This window comes from Microplitis demolitor, chromosome 2, assembly GCF_026212275.2.
Source record: "Microplitis demolitor isolate Queensland-Clemson2020A chromosome 2, iyMicDemo2.1a, whole genome shotgun sequence".
NCBI lineage: Eukaryota > Metazoa > Arthropoda > Insecta > Hymenoptera > Braconidae > Microplitis > Microplitis demolitor.
This window is the reverse complement of record NC_068546.1, coordinates 2,074,353-2,095,918: the sequence shown is the minus strand read 5'-3', so window position 1 is coordinate 2,095,918 and position 21,566 is coordinate 2,074,353. Positions and strand designations below refer to the sequence as shown.

At 28.8% G+C, this 21,566-nt stretch overlaps 2 protein-coding genes and 2 long non-coding RNA genes across 7 annotated transcripts; 2 read left to right on the top strand and 2 right to left on the bottom strand.

Annotated features, from left to right (window-relative positions):
* The first annotated feature begins 150 nt into the window (after positions 1–150).
* LOC103573503 (chloride intracellular channel exc-4) lies at positions 151–8,281 on the top strand. Its single transcript, XM_008552628.2, has 5 exons — positions 151–244; positions 312–401; positions 6,470–6,775; positions 6,855–7,181; positions 7,979–8,281. The coding sequence occupies exons 2-5, from the start codon at positions 333–335 to the stop codon at positions 8,057–8,059; spliced, it is 783 nt and encodes a 260-aa protein (XP_008550850.1). The 5' UTR covers positions 151–244; positions 312–332; the 3' UTR covers positions 8,060–8,281.
* Positions 8,282–11,730: 3,449 nt separating this feature from the next.
* Positions 11,731–12,768, bottom strand: LOC103573563 (uncharacterized). Its single transcript, XR_008403320.1, has 4 exons — positions 12,530–12,768; positions 12,330–12,454; positions 12,011–12,186; positions 11,731–11,942 (listed from the first exon to the last, which is right to left on the bottom strand). It is a non-coding gene; the product is annotated as an uncharacterized LOC103573563 (long non-coding RNA).
* A 306-nt stretch (positions 12,769–13,074) lies between these two features.
* Positions 13,075–14,485, bottom strand: LOC128667300 (uncharacterized). Its single transcript, XR_008403319.1, has 4 exons — positions 14,257–14,485; positions 13,864–14,186; positions 13,688–13,782; positions 13,075–13,618 (listed from the first exon to the last, which is right to left on the bottom strand). It is a non-coding gene; the product is annotated as an uncharacterized LOC128667300 (long non-coding RNA).
* A 282-nt stretch (positions 14,486–14,767) lies between these two features.
* On the top strand, positions 14,768–21,327 carry LOC103573502 (TGF-beta-activated kinase 1 and MAP3K7-binding protein 2). Of its 4 annotated transcripts, XM_008552626.2 has the most exons (9): positions 14,768–14,997; positions 17,952–18,090; positions 18,276–18,732; positions 18,817–19,374; positions 19,934–20,085; positions 20,173–20,266; positions 20,338–20,601; positions 21,027–21,083; positions 21,149–21,327. In XM_008552626.2, exons 2-9 carry the CDS (start codon positions 17,983–17,985, stop codon positions 21,172–21,174), a joined length of 1,716 nt encoding a protein of 571 aa, XP_008550848.1. In that variant the 5' UTR covers positions 14,768–14,997; positions 17,952–17,982; the 3' UTR covers positions 21,175–21,327. The 4 variants fall into 4 exon arrangements, with proteins under 4 accessions (XP_008550848.1, XP_008550846.1, XP_008550849.1 ...); XM_008552624.2 differs by having other exon boundaries at positions 21,027–21,327; XM_008552627.2 differs by lacking the exon at positions 17,952–18,090 and having other exon boundaries at positions 21,027–21,327.
* The last annotated feature ends 239 nt before the right edge of the window (positions 21,328–21,566 follow it).

Genomic DNA, 21,566 nt, shown 5'->3' with positions numbered 1-21,566 from the left:
AATTTGAACCGGCAGATGTCGTTTTGGCGGTAACGTGGCGGCGCGAGTGAGCCAAATGCGTCAGTAGTCAGTTAATCGCGAGCATTCACTGCGATCGTTTATATTTTATTTTTTAAAATATTTTTTACATACATATATATATATATATATATATATATATATATATATATTTATATATATAGACATATATATCAGTGCAAGGTTTACGAAACCTCCCACGCCACAAGTGCCTTGTAATTAATAAGTAAGTTCTAATAATTAATTTAAAAAAAAAACAATTTGAATAATTAATCGTGAAATTTTTAAAAAAGGAGGTAAAAAAAAAATACGCGATGGCGGACGAGGGAAATGAAAATGGTACCAGCAACGGCGAAGTTCCTGAAATTGAATTGATAATTAAGGTATTTTATTTTATATACTTTTTATTATTTACTTTTGTAATTAAATTTCGCACGTAATTATGACATCTGGTAATTTTTTTTACTTGCTGCTTAATTAATTTTTTTTTATTTTACGTAAAGCCGCGTTTACACGCACGCGAAAATGCGTTACCGAATTTCGTCCATTAAACTGTAATGAGTTACACCCGGAATTCTCTAGAGCATGACGTTATTTTCTTCCATTTAACTCAATGGAAAAATTTAACGACAGATGTAGAGATGAAATGATCGGTTAACAATAATTAAGTTTAACATGTAGTAATTATGTTAAATAAATAATTTGTCAGTCGTGTAGAAAACAAATATTTATAATTACACATGTTAATTCTCTTTAAACGGAAATTAATAATAATAAAAAGTCAAATTAATGTATTTGTTAATAAGTAAAGTTTTCAAACGGAGACTATTAACTTTTTATTTAAATCAAAAGCAATCATTACTTTGAGAGTCTAAAGTCACTATTATGTGTTTACTCAGTGACTAATTTAGCGATGATCAAGAGACTTTATTATAAATGTAGAAGGAAATTCTCGCATCAAGCGATGACTAACGTATTAAATCCCATACTCTTTTTTATTTATTTGAATATCTTGTGGACTAGTTTATAAGTCTGCTTTTACATTAACATCATCATAATTTTTCAGCCTGTACATTTTATCAGCAATTATTTTTATCCGTATAAGTACTTGGGTCATTATATATATTCTTTGTATCTCTTAATATAAATATAAGATGTATATAAAAAAACAATAATTAGATATGATCGTATGTAGCCATATATAATCAGATATCATATCATTTATGATCATATAGAAATTTGAATCTGATCATATCTGATATTTTGTAATAAATTGTCATCTATTCATCCAGAAATTACTGTACGACGATTTATCATCAGAAATGATATTTGTGATCATATAGCAATTTGAATCTGATCATATCCGATTTCCTGTATGGTCATACGTGATCATATTAATTCAGCCAGATATGATCATATATCATCATATATGAAATGGTCTATGATCAAAAAAATTTGAATCTTATCATACATGATGATATATATATATTATCAGGTATGAAACCGTAGTAACGTATGGAGCTTCATATATATCATGCATGATAATATATATTAATATTTGATCATATATAAGTATAAAAAGTTATCTACCCTACAGTTTTTAGTTACTTCGACTTTATAAAAATAATTAAAGCTTCAAGTCAGCGTACAAATGGGTCTCATTATTGTTATTATGAATAATATCAAATGCAACGCATCATAAAATAATATTTTGTTGCATAAAATATTTTCTTATGACCTTATAAAAAAACATATCATCAAGGACAGCTCTCTATTTGTTCACCAGTATATCAGACTACAAGACATTGATATATTTATCTTCGAGTAATCGATTATTGTTAAAAAATATAATAAGAAACGGCATACAATAAATTACAAACAGACGGATCTTGGTATCAAATAGATATTGTCCAAGTAAGAGCTGTATATATTAAATAAATAATGAAAAAAGTTGTTAATAGTTTTCACACTGTAAAGAGCTCGTTTGACGACAACGTTCGAAGGAAAGCGAACCAAAAAATCACACAAAATCGAAAGTTTTAAATAAATTCCGTCAGCATTCCTATTATCTGTTTTTTTTTAAAATAACATACTGAAGAACTGACTAATTAAGAAATAATTATTTCTTCCCAAAAACTAATTAGTTGCGATAAGATGATACGCACAGACTGATAATTTATTTAAATGATAAGAATTCATTTAATGGCTGATAAAAAAAAAAAAAAAAATTCAAGTTATTGTCAAAGCAAGTCAATTGTACGTTAGACTACACTATTATGTATGTAGATAACAGTCTCTACAATAAAAATTCAAAATAATAAATTTATTCTGCTTATACAAAGGCCCATATTGCACGTGCACCAGGTCACTATTGGAATCCAGCAGGCGTATTAATTTGCTTATAACTGTACTCCAGCATATATAATACTTTGCAAGTTATTGCTATTGCTAAAGAAAATTGAAGACAGACACAGACATAATATAAAATATTGCAATTTTTTTTTATATCTATAATTTAATGACAGTTTTATTACATATTTCAACAAATTTATTGGCTCTTAGAATATATATCGTTTCTCTTTAAAGATATTTAAATTCCGCTTATAAACAAACAAAAGGAAATAATTAATTCCTAAATGTGTTTTTTTTTCCGGTTAAGTTTTCACTCGGATTAACTGAAACTGTTTTAACAAAACAGGGTTGGACTTTCACCATATTTCCGCAGGGCTTTTCATAAAATTTAATTTAAATAAAATAAAGTATAATATAATAGTAATTTGATGATTAATTCAATCAGCACTTTCGCAATAAAAATTAAAATAACAATGAATCCTATCAACAAAGGCCGTAATGAATATCTTGTTGAAGCCGACATTGTTTAGCTATCAGATAGATGACTATTTCTGCTGTGGGTCAAAGTTAACATCGTGAGTTGTCAATAAAACAAACAATATAAGATTAAATAACAATCGTAAATTGTATATTGAATTTATCAGGACGAGGTTGCAGGTTGGCATGGACTCTCTTGGTCTTGATCTTTCTGGGTCACAAGGCCAATCGGGCTTGATACAGCAACCAAGTTCCTTAAGTTGGATCCATGATATTATCATCGAGTAAGTGTGTCAACCGGGACACTGCTGCAGCCGGAGGTTTAAAGTTGAGTAGTTACAAACGTTTAAAATCTTGGAATATGTTTTTTAAATAAAATAGTGTTGTTGTTAAGGTCCTCAACTCTTGTCCGTAGAAGACGCAAAGTCGACGTCCGGTGAATTATCTCCTCTAACAGGTCTCTGACAAGATAACCGTTAAGGCTTTCTTTCGTTCTTAGCCAGCAGTTCCTTTCCTCTACAGCCAAAAGAAATCCGGCTGAGTTAATGATCCATATCGTATGAAAATACTTTTTTGCTTACACCAATGAAAAGTTTTGTTTCTAATTACTATTTTGATTATAATATTTTATAAAGGTCGATATACCTCCAACATGCAGACAATAAACTAAAGGGTAAACGTTTTAAAAATTACTATATTGATGATATCAATCGACAAATAGTTTTGTAATAGAGAAAGGAGGAAAAGTTATTCAAGAAGATCTGGCCTGACATTTTAAGATGAACCTTTGCGGTTTGATGACACGTTTATAAATCTATTTCATTCCGCTAAATATAAATATTGCCCTATCAAAAAATCAATGGAGAATTATGTGAAAAGCCACAGAAATTCTTGTAAGAAACGATCGATTTACTTAAGTGTTCATGGAGATTAACATAGGGAAGTACGGACTTATAGAGGAATCCTTAAAAAAATTCCCCATAGGAATCTAAACTGGATTTCTACGTGGATTTTTGTGACAGCTGTTATTGACTTAAACAAGGATTTCAATGGAAAACCTTAAGTTGATGATATCAATTTGCAGATTAAATGCTCAAGTTTAAATAAATAGGAAGAATGACTTAATATGAAGTGATTAGTTGTTTGCAAGATGTGCAACTAGACAAGTAGCGTTTTAATTTAACACGAGTATCATCAGTACAGAGCAATTGGTAAATGTTAAAACTACAAAGTGCTAATGAGATTTCATATATATTTATATATTTAAGGAGAACGTGAGTACTTAAATAATTGTGATTGACTGTAATATATGTGACTAGCTGCCGCAGAGGTTTAAAGAGACGAAAGCATGTATGATATAGATGGAGTCACGTTCATAATATACGTGCCTGAGTGTCAGTTGCAAATACACTACACATAGATTACAAACTATTAATGGACTCATCTTAAGTTTATAACATGTAACATGTGTGTACTTAACTTCCTTTTCAGATGCTTTCTCACGCAACACACACAATAATAGTAACCTCCAACTAAACGTGATTCATCAAGCAATCAAGGTCTTAACATTACAGTTACTCAAACAAACTTGGAAATGCTATTGACCATTGAAAAAATTGTATTTTTTTTTTAAATTATAATTCTCTTCTATTCATTATTGTAATACGACTGGATTAAAATCAAGCGTGAATATAATTGACCGTGACTTGCGCGTAATCCAAAAGCCAATTATAACACCTAGACATTTATCGTTAAATAATAAATTTATCATTATTAAAATTGAACTAGATACGTAGTACTGTATTCTTCAAGTGTTATCGCGGTTTACAAACAAAAAAATGAGATTTAATTACTTATAAAATTAGAACGTAACAAGATAAGATGTGATAAGAGAAAACTTCATACAGATAGAGTATAGTATTTTTATTATATTTGAAAACTTGTGGAAAAAGATGAGCTTTGTAGTTGACGCATAACATATGGGTTTAACGACCGCATACTCTACGGAGGATTTATTTCACCATCATGAGTAGTGTCATATTACGCTTCATTTTAATTTGAATGACAATCATATATGAGCTAGTTTGCTTTAATAAGTTGAATTTATATTCAGGGTAAAAGTTATTTGTAAAAAAATAAAAACATTATATTATAAGAAACATTCTACTATTGAATTACCAGTGAAAAATCTTGCTATAGTATTCTGCCACTGAACTACCAATGAATTTAATTATAGTTTTAGATTTAAGAATTTAAATGATTTTTTTAAATATTTTAGTATCATTATAATTGAAAATGTCAATATCCCAAGCAAACCGACGATTAAATTTACCTTGACTTTCTCACTTACGTAATCGTCCAGCCAAAAGAGTCTCGGACCTGTTAAAATAACAAAACATCGCATCATTTTGTCGGCGATGAGTCATCTTGAAATCTATGTCAAGTTTCCGAGTTTATTTTTATTTTAGTACTTTTTTTTTATTTTCGCAAATTACATGACCAAAAAATGTTAAAACCATTAGCATATTTAATTCCTTATACTTTTACTGCACCAGATTCAAATGAAATATTCACAACTTAAAGAAAATTACTTTAAATCATAAATTTATTTATATATATTTTATTTTTACATAACTTTGAATTCCTGCCATGAATGTCATAAAAATAAAAATCACATTATTTTATTTAAATAATTTTTTTTTGAATTGTCGATAAATTAATTAATTTCAAAAGCTAAAGATTATTTTAAAAACCTGAATACTAATTTAAAATTAACTTTTGTCATGTATAATTAATTAAATTAATTAAATTTGCATAACAATTATCCTTGAAAATGGAAAAAAAATTCAAAGTTTCCGCGCGAAATTAATTCGGTTCAAAATCAGTAGAAATAAAAATATTGGTTTCGTTTCTTCAATGTCATTACTTTATTTAATTGTAAGAAGTAAATGTAATTTAAAATAATAAACGTATCTAACAAACAAATATAATTATCCGCAGTACATTACGCAATTACAAGACACGCAACTTTAAGTCAAAGTCAATCAAATTGTCGGTTAAATTCTAAGGCGACTTTTTTATCATTTCCTCTAGTATTTTTTATTTTCTTGACTACTTTACTTATTTATTTGTATGTTTGTTTGTGTATTGGAACATTCAAGCGTGAAATGCACGCTGAAGAAATCAGTTCATGTTTGAGCCTCACTGCCAGCATTAGAGAGGCAAATAACCGATTTATCTTGCATTCAACTAAATGACCCATGTAAGATCGAGTTCAATAAATTGCGTCACTCCTTTCAATTTTTTTCAAATTCTAAACTAAACATTTTTTCCAATCTATCTAATTTTTGTTTTCAAAAGTACAAGACAATCCAGAATAACAAAGAATTCAAAAGTCATATATTTTGACGGCAATAAAAATTATACCGGATTCCTAATGACTCAAGTCTAATAGAAATTTCTAGGCCGAGCCTTGATTGTGAAAAAAAAAAATTCTTTAACAATAATGTAATAGATTATTTTAGCTATTAACAGAAATAATTTATCTGATAAAAATAATTGACATTTATTGTTATTATTTTTACCAAATTAATTGATAAGAAAAAAAATGATTTATTTGCAGGCTTCAACAATTGACGGAAGAAGAAAAGGCGCATGCCTATTTTGTCAGGAATATTTTATGGATCTATATTTACTTGCTGAATTAAAAACAATTTCTCTAAAAGTAACGACAGTTGATATGCAAAAACCACCACCAGATTTCCGTACTAATTTCCAAGCAACTCCACCGCCAATTCTTATCGATGGTGGCGACGCTATTTTGGAAAATGAAAAAATAGAAAGACATATTATGAAAAATATTCCAGGTGGTCATAATCTTTTTATACAAGACAAAGAAGTCGCTACACTTGTTGAAAATCTTTTCAGTGTAAGACCGCAGTTTTGTTATTCCAACTAAAATATTTAAATTTCCCGCTCGATTAATAAATAAACTTATATTTTTACAGAAACTAAAATTGCTTTTACTTAACGCTAAGGAAAAAGACAAGGATCCAAAGTCATCATCGCTAATGGCGCATTTACGTAAAATAGATGAACACTTGGGTCGCAAAGGAACGCGTTTTCTTACCGGCGATACCATGTGCTGCTTTGACTGTGAATTGATGCCACGTTTGCAGCACATCAGAGTTGCTGGGAAATACTTTGCAGACTTTGAAATACCCGAGACATTAGTAAATTTGTGGCGATACATGCATCATATGTACAGACTTGATGCCTTCTTGCAGAGTTGTCCGGCAGATCAGGATATTATTAATCACTATAAGCTCCAACAGGTGCGTTAATTAACAAGACATCACTTGTCATAAATTATAACATGATAATTTTATAAATATATAAATAGTAACATTTGAATACAGTAAATAATTTTTTCATTTCCTGGTTTGAATAACCGTCGGCATTAAATTTATAAATAGCGAGGAGTTTATGATAAAAACGGACTGAATAATTATCAGTTCCCTATGAACAATTGACGTTTATTTAAATTAATTCACAAGACAACTCTAAGATGTTATTCAATCTTTATTATCATTCAAGGCCACATAACGTACTATTAATTATATAACTGTAATTTTATACATCAACTAATTAATACCGGATTGTCTGATAATAAATTTTTAAAATTAATATTAATGTCGCTATTTAATTAACAGAGATTATGGTGGCCCAAAAAAATGGATTTCTTTTTTAGTCGCGTATTAAAATTTGTTAATGAATTCGATCCAAAGTCAGCTCTTTTATAAATTTTCAAAGGATCGCGCAAAAATTTCGTAAATTCCAAATTCTTGGCATTTTAATATTTCAATTTTGGCGCGAAATTTTTAATATATTCATAATTTTACAGATATAAACTATCGATGAAACGAAAAAGAAAACCTGAATTTCAATGAGTATTGGAATTTTCTAATTTCTAAAGCGACCCCTTGATAATTTTTCCATCTTTTTTGAGAAAGTTCTTAAGATATTTTGAACATAAAATTTTCATATAAGACTCGAAAAAAAATAGTCGGTTTTTTTGGGTCGCTCTAATTTATTTTATATATACTAATTTAAAAATATTATTTATTTGCAGAGCATGAAAATGAAAAAACACGAGGAACTCGAAACGCCGACTTTCACCACGAGCATCCCCATCGAGGTCAACGACGACTAATTTTTTTTTACTTACATAATTATCTACGACCGTGACTATGATTTATTTAAAAAGTTTATAAAAGTAAACATTTGAAATTAACAGAAGATTTATTTAAATTTTTAAATAGCAATTAAAAATGGCGGTAAAAATTTTAACTGTCGGCTTTTTATATTATCATAAATAATATATTGCGAGTATGTTATCTATTAGATATTAAAAAAAAAAAAAAACTTTTCTATTGTAATAAAATATTGTAATAATAATTAAGCTTTTAATAATGAGCTTTTGTAAACTAAAGGATTTTAATTTTTTAGTTTTATTATTTTCTCAATGATTTATATTATTAATTAATTATTATTTCCATTAAAGTTAATTATTAATTTTTTTCTATGTCTCGGTACATAGTTTTGTAGTAATAATTATAAAAAAAAAACCGCTACTGTACGTAATAAATTTATTTGTTTAATAAAAACGAAGAAACAATATTTTTAATAATTACCAAATAATAATTAATAACAATTGGTTTTATTTTAAGTTAATTTATTGTCAGATTCATATTTGTGCCAAATGACAGTTAATTGACATTTATTTAAAATTAAATAAATTTATTATTATTATTGATGTTGGCATAATTAATTAGTTGATTTATTGTACTTATTAACAAAATAAATTCTTCGTTTTTGTATAATAAGTTGACCGAGCCGAGATATTATCGCGTTTGTATTATTAATTATTATAAATTAATTAATAATTATTATATTACTTATTGTATTATTTTGATTTATACTCAAATCAAATATATATAGTATAAAAATTATAACAAATTTATATTATTAAGTCCTTTATGTCCGCCGTTGTGATTTAAATTAATTATCCGGGATTTCTTCCATTGGTAGGATAAAAAATTTTGACAAGTGATGTGAAGGGTGCGGACAACTATAAAGTATTCGAGGAAAATTTTCTTCATATATTTATTATTTATTGTTGGTTTTTCGAATACGAACCCAAACGCCTTCGAGCTTGGTTACGTTGCCTATAAATCGATCAATAGAAAGAAAAGATATTAAGATTATCTTACTTACCTTGAGATGAGTCTTTCTTCTAGCAAGCCAAGCTGTATCTCTCTGAAGGAGTTGCGTCCTTATGTAACCTTATGGATTTTTATGCGCAGAGTAACTCGACCTGAGATCGAGATTCTTATATGAATTGTAATTAAGAGAATAATACTACTTGATAGAAATTGTCGGCCTAGTACCTTTTATTAAGGACGATTACTTATGGCTTTGTCTAGGGCAGATTTTTGCAATAAGGTTGAGCTATCGATGGCATTTACGCGGACCGTAGGATCTAGATCTAAAAATCTGATCAATAACTAAGGCCCTAAACCATGGTGCTCAGGATATTCAAAAACTTTGATTGATGTTTGATGGGAGTAATCAAAAATTGTTGTCATTGGTGGAAAATGACGTTTTTATTTATTTGTCCGTCGTTATTGCAAAAATCTTCGCGCTACTTTTATATACATAAGTGACAGTAGAACTGATGCTGCGTTTTCGCGTGCTTTTGTTGAATAGTAGTTTCGTCAATTTATTTGTGAAAAAAAAAAAAAAAAATATTGGACATAACACCTTATAGATTTTAAAATAAATAATTTTGGGTTTTATTCCATTTTTAAAAATTTTATATTCAAAAAATTTAAACAATTGTAAATTAATTAATAGAAAAAAGTAGATTATTTAGAAAGCTTTCAAATTATTTTGAATTTTAGTCATCGTAGACTCGCTTAATTCTGTTGTGTAGAATTCAAGCAAATAATGATTGTCGGGAAAAGGCAAAAACTTCTGATCATTCAGAGCAATTACGAGCATTAATAACATTCTTGATCGTGAACTTATCTCACCATTTAATAAAATATGATGAATTCTGTGAAATAAAGTATCTGTATCGAGTGTCGGAAAACGAATCGTCATTTTCAGTCCAATTTTCGACAGCTGAAATATATATCCAATTAAAATTTTTAAATAACTGGAAGTGAATATGGATCTGAACTCACTCGACGGAGTTCTGCAGTTAAAAAAAAATCACTTCTCAGTCACTCTAATTAAAAATTTTTTTAGAACAAATTTTACCCCTCAATTAATTTTAAAAAAATAGATAGATATATTACCACTGTTGTTACTAATTCGATTCCTTGAGTTGCCTCAATATTTAATAATATTATCAAACATGCAAGCAAAGTCTCTACAATTGGACTTGATAATTCGTATGCATGAAAATAATCACCGAATATAATCACAAAATTTAAAAAACATGCTGGTTGTTTCCTTAGAATTTCTACACGTTCTAAAAAAAAAATAAAACATTTAAAATTCACCAAAATTATATTTGTATAGTATTAGAGTTAACTAGACTGAAATTGTCCCTGCGAGGGAGTGTACTTCGGGTGTTTTCGTTTTTTACCCCCACTTCAAATGTTCTATACATAAAATATTCCCCACTTTCGCTTGCGCATGCGCAGCTTGAAAATAATTAGTAGTGGGAGCGATTTCTGAAGTTCATTCTCTTTTGGGAAGAAGTTTACTTACGTTCTGCACAAAATAGGAGATGATTCAAAAGAAATTTACGGTGATTATTAAAATTAACTGCAGATATTAATTTTTCAGCTAATCGGTTATCATGAAGCGATATTTGAAATAATTTTACCAATCGTCTAGTAAAAGAATAAATTTATTTAACATCAATAATTGATAATTATTTATACACAAGAATAATTACCGTTTCTCTTCATCTGTAGTTTTTTCATACGAATTTTTTAGTAAATCAACGGGTGGCTCTTTTCTTTTTTCAGTGGATGCGTCATCAATTATTTTTTTTAACCATTCGAAGTCAACATCAGACTCTACAAGACCTGAGTCTTTTAATAATTCATCGATACTTATAGTAATATCAAATTTTTTAGAATCGCTATTTCTATCCACTTGATTACGTTTAATTGACATCTTTTAACGTTAATTATAATTAATAAACTATTTAATTAATGATGACAATATTCAAGTTAATTTTCTGTCAGATTCATATTTAGTCCCTTATTGAGGGATTTTTAATTAATTAAATACATTACGGCTATTGATCTGATTGATTAGTCGATTAACTGCACTTATTAATTGATTAATAAATAATTATTTTATTACTCATTGTATTGCTTGGGTTCACTATAAATTTATACACAGACCTAATATATAGTGTGAAATTGTTACATTTTGTAATCAAAGTGAGAAACTAACGTAAAACATCACAAAATGAAGAACAAATGCCGACTTCTTTTATTTAGAAATGCGACTAAATCTACTTGAGTACAGGAATAGCTTCTGGCCATGTCTAGTAGAAATAATCTGAGATCAAGATGAAACGATTCCCAAAAAATAATTTAATAATCGGACTGAGAACGATAATTAATAAAAAAAACACCTGCTATTGTAAATAAAAATAATTTTATTCAATGGAAGATATCCCAAGGATGTCTTCCGTTAAAAAATAAACAGATTGTTGAATGAGGGCTTAATTAATTATTTTTTTAAGAAAATATCAAAACACGAAAATAATTATTTATCATTTATTTATTAGAAAAAAATTAATCATTTTTAAAATCGTAACTTTTTAAATTATTTTGAATTTTCACCATGGTAGACTCTCCCAAATTTTTAGAATAAAATTTAAATAAGTAATGATTTTCAGAAAAAGGCATAAATTTTCGATTATTCAACGCAATCGCTAGCAATAGAAATGTACGTGATCGTGAACTTGTATCTCCATTTTTAAAAGTATGATGAATTTTTTGGAATAAATGATTTGTGTTTATTGTTGAAAAACGAATGGACATTTTTAATCCAATTTTTGACAGCTGGAATTAAAGTATATGTATAAAATAAGTACAATTAATTTTAAAAAAATAGTATGTATATATATTACCACTATTGTTACTAATTCATTTCCTTGACTTTCACCAATATCTAACAAAATTACTAAACATGCTAGCAAAGTCTCTGCAACATGTCTTGATAGTTTATATAAATAAAAAAAATCACCGAATATTGTAACAAAATTAAAAAAACATGATGGTTTTTTCATTAGAAATTTTACACGATCTATAAAAATAAAAAAAAATAAAAAATTATTCTCCAGTTTTCTCTGAAAAATCTTTTTTTGCAAATTTAACTACATAGTTGATTGATAATAAAAAAAATAGAGGAAGAAATGAGTAATCAAGCAATTTGCCTACTTCACTTACGTTCATAACAATATTGAAGATAAGTCAAGAGAAATTTACGATAACTATTAAAATTAATTATAAACATTAATTTTTCAGCAAGTTCTTGTTTATGCAAAGCAATTTTGAATATTTTCACCACTCGTCTAGTATAAAATAAATAAAAAAAACCGTTATCTAAAAATAATTATTGATAATTAAAATATTTAAAAAATAATCACCGCTTCTCGTTGTCTGTTACTTTTTCATGCATATAATTTAATAAATCGACTGGCGGCTCTATACTTTTATCAGTTAAAATGTTATCAAGTATTGTTGTCAGCCATTTAAAATCTACATCAGATTCTACAAGAACTGGATCTTTTAATAATTCATCGACACTAATGATAACGTCAGATTTTTTAGAATCAATATTTTTATCCGCTTGACTACGTCGAGTCGACATCTTGCAACTTGTATAAAAACTAATACATAAATAAATTCATTAATTAATCTTAATAATATATACTTACATTTATTTTATCACCAATGTTTTGTAAACAAGTAAATGAAAATTACAATTTTTCAATAAAATTTTGATGTTTAATTCATTCTAAAAATTTAACCACCTCCATATTCACTACTCGAGTAATAAAAAATATTAATTATTATTAAGACACTAATAATGATATTAAATTTAAAAAAAAATGATTTGATTTTGAATAATTACCAAACAAAATTTATAATAATTAAGTATTTTATTAGTATATAAATAAGTATAGCAAGTTTAAATCATCGTGTTTGTATTATAAATTAATAAATAATATATTCTTCATTGTAATACTTTGTTCAGAATAAATTTATACTTGAATTATAATTATGTAGTCTAAAAATAATAACATTTTTTAATCTAAGTTAGAAAATTAACAAAATATCACAAAATGTAGAAAAACAAATGCTGACTTCTTTTGTTTAGCAACACCGATTGATAGTCAGAAGTACGACCTCGAGATGACCTCGACATGACCTGACATGACATTAACATGGTTGTGTAGGTCTAAAAACCTAATAATTTTCTTTTGTTCTCTATTTTCATCTAGTTGTTTAATAATAAAACAAAAATGGAGGAAAATAGTGGTCATCACGCAATTTGTCTACTTTACGTGTGTTCATAATAATATTGAAGATTAGTCAACTGACATTTATGATAAAAAAAAAATAATAAATTGAAAATAAAAAAATTTTACTCTGCCGGCTCTTCCTTCACCTATTCCTTTACCTCTTCACTCCCTTCTCCTTTTCCTTTTTTTTTTTTTCTCTTTTCGATTTGCCTTAAAAAAGTAATTGTTCTCAATTATTTCTATATCTATAAAAAATTTTTATTGAGAAAAAAAACTTACGCCTACTTATAGGTCTCGTGGTGCCTACGTAAGTAAGTTTTAATCGCCCTGAAGGCAGCCTCCTTCCCCATCTGCTCTTTTTCTTTTTAATACAGCTAAAAAAAATAATGGAATTAAAACGTCATATATTTATTACTATCATTACTTCGTGAAGAAACTCTTTTTCGAATACTTACTACATATGGCGATGACATTTCTGACCATCAACAAGAAAAATAACCTTATCCATTATGATTACGTCCAATCATATAGAAGTGTTGAGATATTGTCCACATATTTGTTAACCTTACTTAAAAAATATCCCGTCGTGGTCCAGAATTGGCCATTTCTTGATAGGACGAGGATGATTGGGGTTTCGACTCCACTGGACAACATCGTAATCTTTCCCATAATAAATATAACCACGGTTCGTTGTCCAGTCCAGTGGCACAGCCACCCACCCTTCCTCGATTTGACACCCAATAAAAACTAGATCGTTTCTATTGAGCTGGATAATTGTCTGTAATGAAATAATAAATAAAATCACTAATATGAATAAAAGAAAGAAATGAAATAAGAAAAAAGAATACCTCTTCTACATCTAATGGCTCCATTTTTTTTCAACGTATAGAAAACACGAGGTTTTATTTTTAATAACAATAAAATTATTATAAATTTTTAAATATTTTACCAAAATTTAAATGAAAATAAAAAAAAAAATTTGTGTCAATTATTTTTAATGACAATCTTGAATTTTATTTTAAAATTTTTATTACGTTTCTTAATACATTGGTGCACACTGGTATACGATAGTGTGGTGTAAAGTAAAAACAGTGGCGGTTCGGCTTTCAATTCGATTGGAGAGTGGCTGTGAGCACTTACCGCCATCTGCAATCCACTACTTAAGTCATTGAAAATTTCAATTTTCATCTAAACACTAATAACATTAAATTTAAAAAAAAATTTTTAAAATACGAAATTTTTTTTTGTCCCAAATCACACCAAAAAATTGTATAAAATTAAAAAAAAAAATAATGATAATAATAATAACAATTACAAGCTAATATGACTTGCGCAGTTAAAAATTGCACAGCTGATCAGTTGCTCGTCGGACAGTCGTCGTAATTACTTGACTAACACAATATAATACTAAAAAAATTCCAATAAATAATAATTATTAAGTACCTATTATTTAATTGTCATAATGTTTGTGCACATAGAAATAATAGTTAATAATTAGTGCGCAATACAATACAAGTTATTTCAAGTGATAATAATTTTTTTAGTTTGTTGGAGTGTTAAATTATCGAGTGCGACATCTCGATGGTCCGGTAAGTTTTATTATTATTATTTTTTTTTCCTCAATTTATATTTTAATCATTTATCAATAACAATTATTTATCACCGTGTACTCATACATACTCAATTTTCCATTTGAACTCACTTGCAAATTCAAATTTATTTATTTTCGCGCCGTAATTTAAAAATTTATAATTTTTGTTTTTTTAAATTTAATTGAACACTAAAATAAATAAACTTTTTTTTTTTTTTTTTCAATTTCCTGGACTACATTGACCTAGAATTAAAAATTCATAGTTTTATTTAAATGAACTTTTGAATTCTGCCGCCAAAAATTAAAAAAACAAATTTGACTTGTTTTGTTGTAAATTATTAATTATCAAATAATAGATAATTGTTTGAATAAAAAATAATTGTCGTAGAACGTCAATTTCATTCATTGTTTTGGCCTGAATTACCGATTGGTTTTACTACTCGCTGATCACGTGCGCCATCGTAACTAATTCAAAGAACTAATAAATATAATATTTATATTTAGATTTATTTATAAATTTACAAAATATATTTATTTATTTATTTACAATAATTACAAATAAATTACAAAATAATTTTTAAATATTTTTTTTTTTTTAATTTTTAGCTCCAAAAGTTAATCGAAATTTTTCTTACACTGAGTGACAAAAAAAATTTTAATTTAAAACTCGTATAGAAAAATAAAATAAAAAAAAGCAAGTAATATTATTTTCAGGTTGGCGTTTATTTTTGGTGCAACGTAAGGTAGTCGACGCTCTTCTAAAAAGCTTTAGCTTAAGCTCCTCTTTTAAAAACGTCACACGTCAATTATTATTCTTGGGTTTCACCCTATTTTCTTCATATATTTTATTTTAAATCTATTACATCAATAATTCAATTTTAATTCACTTAAAAAATAATTTTTAATTTTATTCAAAAATTTTTTTATTGCCGCCATTTTTTTTTCTTTTTCATTAATAATTTTTCTTCTAATTAATATGGTTAAGTTGCCCCCCAGCTAATGACTTACATAATCAGCGCAATTAAAAAAAGCGCCGAGAAAAATTTTTTAAAACTCACATGCCGCAAAATTAATTTTCCAGAATTTTCAAAAAATTTTTTGATGTTTGTCTAGAAAAAAAATGAGAAGATTTGTAGATAAATAAATTTGGTAGACTGATAAATAGATTTTTTAAAACTAAAATAATAATGGAGTGAAAACCGGAAGACAAATGGAAAATTAAATTCCACGTCAACGCTCTCTTGATTTTAAATGAATTCCGTCATGTTGAAATGTTAAAAAAATAAGTTAAACTCTGGTATGCAAGTATCCATTTACCTTCTACTTGTTCTTTTTTCTCTTCTTCTTCTTGAGCATCGGATTTTTTTTAAATTTCATTTTAGATTTTTTTTAAACATCGCCAACATTCAAAAGACTTAAGCCAGACTTGCAGTCTCGTCGTATTTTCATGACACAAATATCTTTTAACCCGACAGACTGGAATTCGGCTTATCTTTTTGTGATGGACATGCAAATGTGTCTTACAAATTTAATTTAAATTAATTATCAAGATAATTAATTCAATTTAACTATTTTAATTCATAAAAAGACAAGATAAGATGCAAAGAAAATAAACAATTTATTTATATTTTTATTCTATAGTTTGAAAATTAATATACCTGGCAGCTGAATTTCATAAATTGGCGTTGGATTTGAATCCGTAACAAATTCAATTTATTTCACTATATATATATTCGCTGTGTATAATAATAATATAAATAATCTTAAATGTACACTAACATATTTAAATTACTGGATATAGTACCGGGCAACAAAGTTAATCGCTGATTGCAAATAACTTGCCAGGTGGACACTAAATCATTTTATTTTATATTATATATCTAGATATATGTATGTTCATATATTTGTCATAAATATGCAGAAATGGAACCACCTATTTTGGCTTATAAAATATTTGAATTTTTTAAAAATATTTATTTTAATTCTATTTTAAAGCGCGCGAATTTTGAAAATTTTTAATTTTTGATTTCATAAATAGGGATTATCATTAATAGTCTGGTATATTCATTCAAAATTTATGTTTTATTACAAATTTTCCGATTATTATTAAATTAAACAGATTTAAAAAATTTGAATTCTATTTTTGAAGCCCGCCAATTTTTTAAATTCTTAATTTTTGATTTCTTATTTGAAAAATAGGGAAAAAAATTAATAGTCATATATATTTATTTGAAGTTTGTGTTTTATCTCAAATTTTTCAATTACTATTCAAATAAAACAATTTTGAAAATTTGAATTCAATTTTAAAAGCCCGCGAATTTAAAAATTAAAAATTCTTTTAAATTTTCTATTTATTATCAAAAGTAAAGAAAATAATGAATAGACTCATATATATTTGCATGTATGTAGTAAATAAAATAAGAGGTGATAAACGTGATGCCGTAAATCCAGGAAATGAAATAGTAAATATTTAAAATAATTTAATAACTGTTATTGTAGTACTGTAACACGGGTATGTAATTTTAACGAGTAATTTAAATGGTGTTTTGTAAATAATATAATAAGATAAGAGAAAACGCAGATGTGAATTACTGGGCACGAGAAAATAGTAAAATGGGAGGACAGCTAGAAAGATAAATGATCTGGTTATGAACCATTATCGTGTTCTGCGAGATTTTCCGTGGACTTTATCGTAATTTGTGGTCCAGAACTACTGAAATTTACACTTAAACTCAGAGCGTTTAATTTAAATTCGTACGTCAGTTGACAATAATCGTCATGACGTTATTTCGTTTGCGATATTTTCCTGGCATCAACTTGTTTCGTGTAATGGTATTTATTGTATTGCGCAATTAGGTTTAATTGTGTGACATCTGACAGGTGTATTAGATACATAATAATATTGGATAGGATTTTAAATATATAAATAAAAATATTCGAGAATTAATGCAGGTAGATTTTGCCGGAAGGATGGGGTCCTACGATGGGGGACTGCCACTGCTCTAACATCGCCATCATGCAGCTGTTCCATGAGCTGAAGCAGCAGTTTCCTGCCCTACCAGATCACGTTGTTTCTGAATGCATTGCCCAGGTACATCAAGAAAGCCATCATGCCCTTTGATAAATCCACCAAATCACCCAATAATTCATTAATTACTTTAAGCTGCCTAATTAAGGAGATTAACTGCACGAGTTTTAAATAATTTAACGATTCAAAAATTTACTTTGTAAATTTAATTGACCAAGGAAATTAAATTTTAAAAATTCGTGTTGCAGAACAGCCACGACAGGGAGACATGCACAGAGAGTCTGCGTCTGACCCAAGAATTGCGGCCCTCGCCAGGAGCATTTCCACCACCAGCACCGGATTTAAATATCCGGGGCATGAGTTTACCCGAGGAAAACCTGAGAACACAAATAGGTCTTGCAGGTCACAGTCATCAATCACCAAAAGCTCATCGTCCAGTTTCTCTGGACATCGGACCAACACGTCGATCACCTTTACACTCAACCCGACGTGTTTTATTACCGCCCTTGCCTCAGATTCACTGCAATCCCTTGAGATCTGGACCCTCGTCAGCACCCGCGGCTTATTCCACCCGGGGCTTCTTCGATGATTTATCAGGAAATCAACTGACAAGTCCCGTTGATAATTTTAGTACCATCAGGAACATAAATTCCTCTGGGTTTGAGCTAAATGTTAACGTTGCCTGCAGTCCCGCTAGCAATCGGGGTAAGCTGTAGTTTTATCAGCATTTTCAGAAGTAGTTGAAACAACTAATAAAAAATAACTAACACTTTAAATTACCAACCCTAGATTTTCGGACCGTCCAAAGTCCCAAGAGCAAACGGAACGACTTGGGAGTCGACTCGCGACCAATTCCTGAATCACGTGATCAAATAAATCCAGATCAGACGAGAAGTTATACCTCAGTGAGCTTGACCCTACGACCGCCTTCATCTGAACCTCAACCGCCGATAGACATCAGGTCCCAGGGTTCGAGTCTCACCTACTCAACCTCATCAGTGGATCCACGTGGGTTCCAAAGCCGTCTCCAGATCAGCATCGGCCCCGGAAACATTGGGAGCGTTGCTGCGGCAAGAATAAGACCACCTATGGGTCATGCAAGACCCAACAGTTTGATTCCCGTCGCATCTCCTCATAGACCTCCAGGATTGCCAGCTGGTCCTCCAAGTCAGTTGCCACGTCCCACGACGACAATGAGCGCACCAACGACCCCATCGGCTCCAGCAATCGGGATCATCAGCAATCCCAGCAGTTTACCAACAACACCAAGCAATCCCGTGTCTTCATTCCCTAGTCAAATTAAAGACGCTGTCAGTATTGATCTCAGCCGTCTCTCTCAATATTCAGGTACTTGTCTACTATTTATTTATTTTATTAAAACTCATCATTAGAATCTAAATTATATCCATGATAACTGTACTTTAGGCTTAATTTTATGATCCCACCCACACATTTGCGTCGAGAACGAGATATTTACGCATTCCTGACCCACGCCCGTGTCTATACATAGGTCCTACATCTCTTTGATCACCTGACCTGCCTCTGGCATTACCGTTTATACGACACGCGTTTGTGAAACGTCACAACAACAGTCTTATCTGTTCTACTTGAAGAACAAAACTTTATTACATCCCAGTCTTGTATTAATAATTTATCACAGACATTCAGAAATTACTTTGATGACAGCCCAACATCTAGTTCATTTACTTTTTTTTTTTTTTAATAACATGCTCGCAAGACATTGAACTAGCAGACGTTTATTGATAAATCATCAAGTCTGTCATCAACTAATTCCTAAAACTGGGGCACTTTGGCCCACTAGTAGCAAAATAGTCAAAATTTATGGACCTATGTCGTAGATTTGCACGAACTTTCGAAGTGAAATTGATGATAATTTTTTTTTTAGTAACAGAGAATCAAAAAAAATTGATAACGGAGCAGCTTTTGAGGAAAGAAAAACTTGCCAAGGAATTAAAAATAGAAAAAGGACGACTTGAGGCTATAAAAAAAGAAATTAATGCTATCCAGGGTCCAGTTTATCCAATAGTATCTCTTGAGGTATAAAATTATACACATATATATATATATATATATATATATATATATATGTACTTGATATATATTAACATAAATTTATTATTTTAGAAACGCGCAATAGAATTAAAAAGTGAAATTTATCAACTGGAGCTCGAATGTGGATTACTAACGAACGAAGTTGATAAAAGCATTAATCCAAATGGTAGAATTTTAATTAAAGTATATAAATAAATGCAATAATTAATAAAAAACTAAATGAAATTTAATTTCCAGTCCCACTAGGAGAAACTAATGAAGAATTTTACCATGGAATTTATCGCGGGCAGCCGATAAATTTACCAGTGACGTCTCCGCCGCCGTTGCCCAGTGTCCCGCCGGCTTGGGACCCGAGTGCTCAAAATCTCCAGAGTAACCAAGACGAGGAGGAACGCGACGGGCCCTCGTGGATTTGTGAAAAGTGTACTTTTGATAATCATCCCCTGATAGACATATGCGAGGTGTGTCTTATGCCCCGATTCCGAGAGCTTGAAGACGCAGGTACGAGAAATAACCGACCGCGGATTATAAATCGGCAACCGCAAACCCAGCAGCCGAATTCGAGCTCATTGATGTCTAATATTTCAAAGCAATCGACATCGCGCGTTTAATGTTGTGCCTTTTTATTTTTATTTATTTTCTAACTCCAGTTGTGTATTTTCCAATAACTGCACGTATATTTTTTTAATTTTTACTGTACATATTAAAAATATTTAAGATAAAATACAAATTAATTTTAAAATTAAACTGTATATACATAAATTATTTATAAGAATTTAATGCTTTTAAAATTAAAATGTAAGCTTTTGTTTTTTTGTGATATTGACTAATTAATAATTAATTAATAAATAGACTTTTTTTTAATCATGAGTTTTTTTTATTGATCCGTAATTAAATTTATTTTCATCATTAAAATAAATTTTCAGCCGAAACTCAAGATATTCATATCAGAGTCACTCATCATCATAATTTTTCACCTAGAAGTAAGTTTTCAAATTTTTTTCTCAAACATTTAATTAAAATTTTGAATAATTTTTATTTATTGCAGGAACTGTTCACAGTTGGGTCGTGTAATTTAATTAAATTAAATGTAAATATTTAAATAAAAAAACAAATTTATGATTGAATTTAAAATAAATTACGGATATCATTTTTTTATTTATTGTAATTAATAATAGTAAAAATATTGTAATGTAAAAAATTAATAAATTAATTTTATTATGTCAATTTTTTTTTAATTCATTACATTTTTTTTAACTTGAAAAAAAATTGAAAAGGCCCGTTTTAGACGGCTGTTCATTAAACTTGAACAAATATTTCTGATATATCAGAAACACCAGAGTGAATCGTAGGTTCCAACCAATTGCTCAATTTATCATCAGGTAGCTCCACTTTTATGTCAGGACGTTCATGCTTTGGAAACATGTCGCAAATCTTATGGAAGCCCATGTTCATCGTCGAATGGC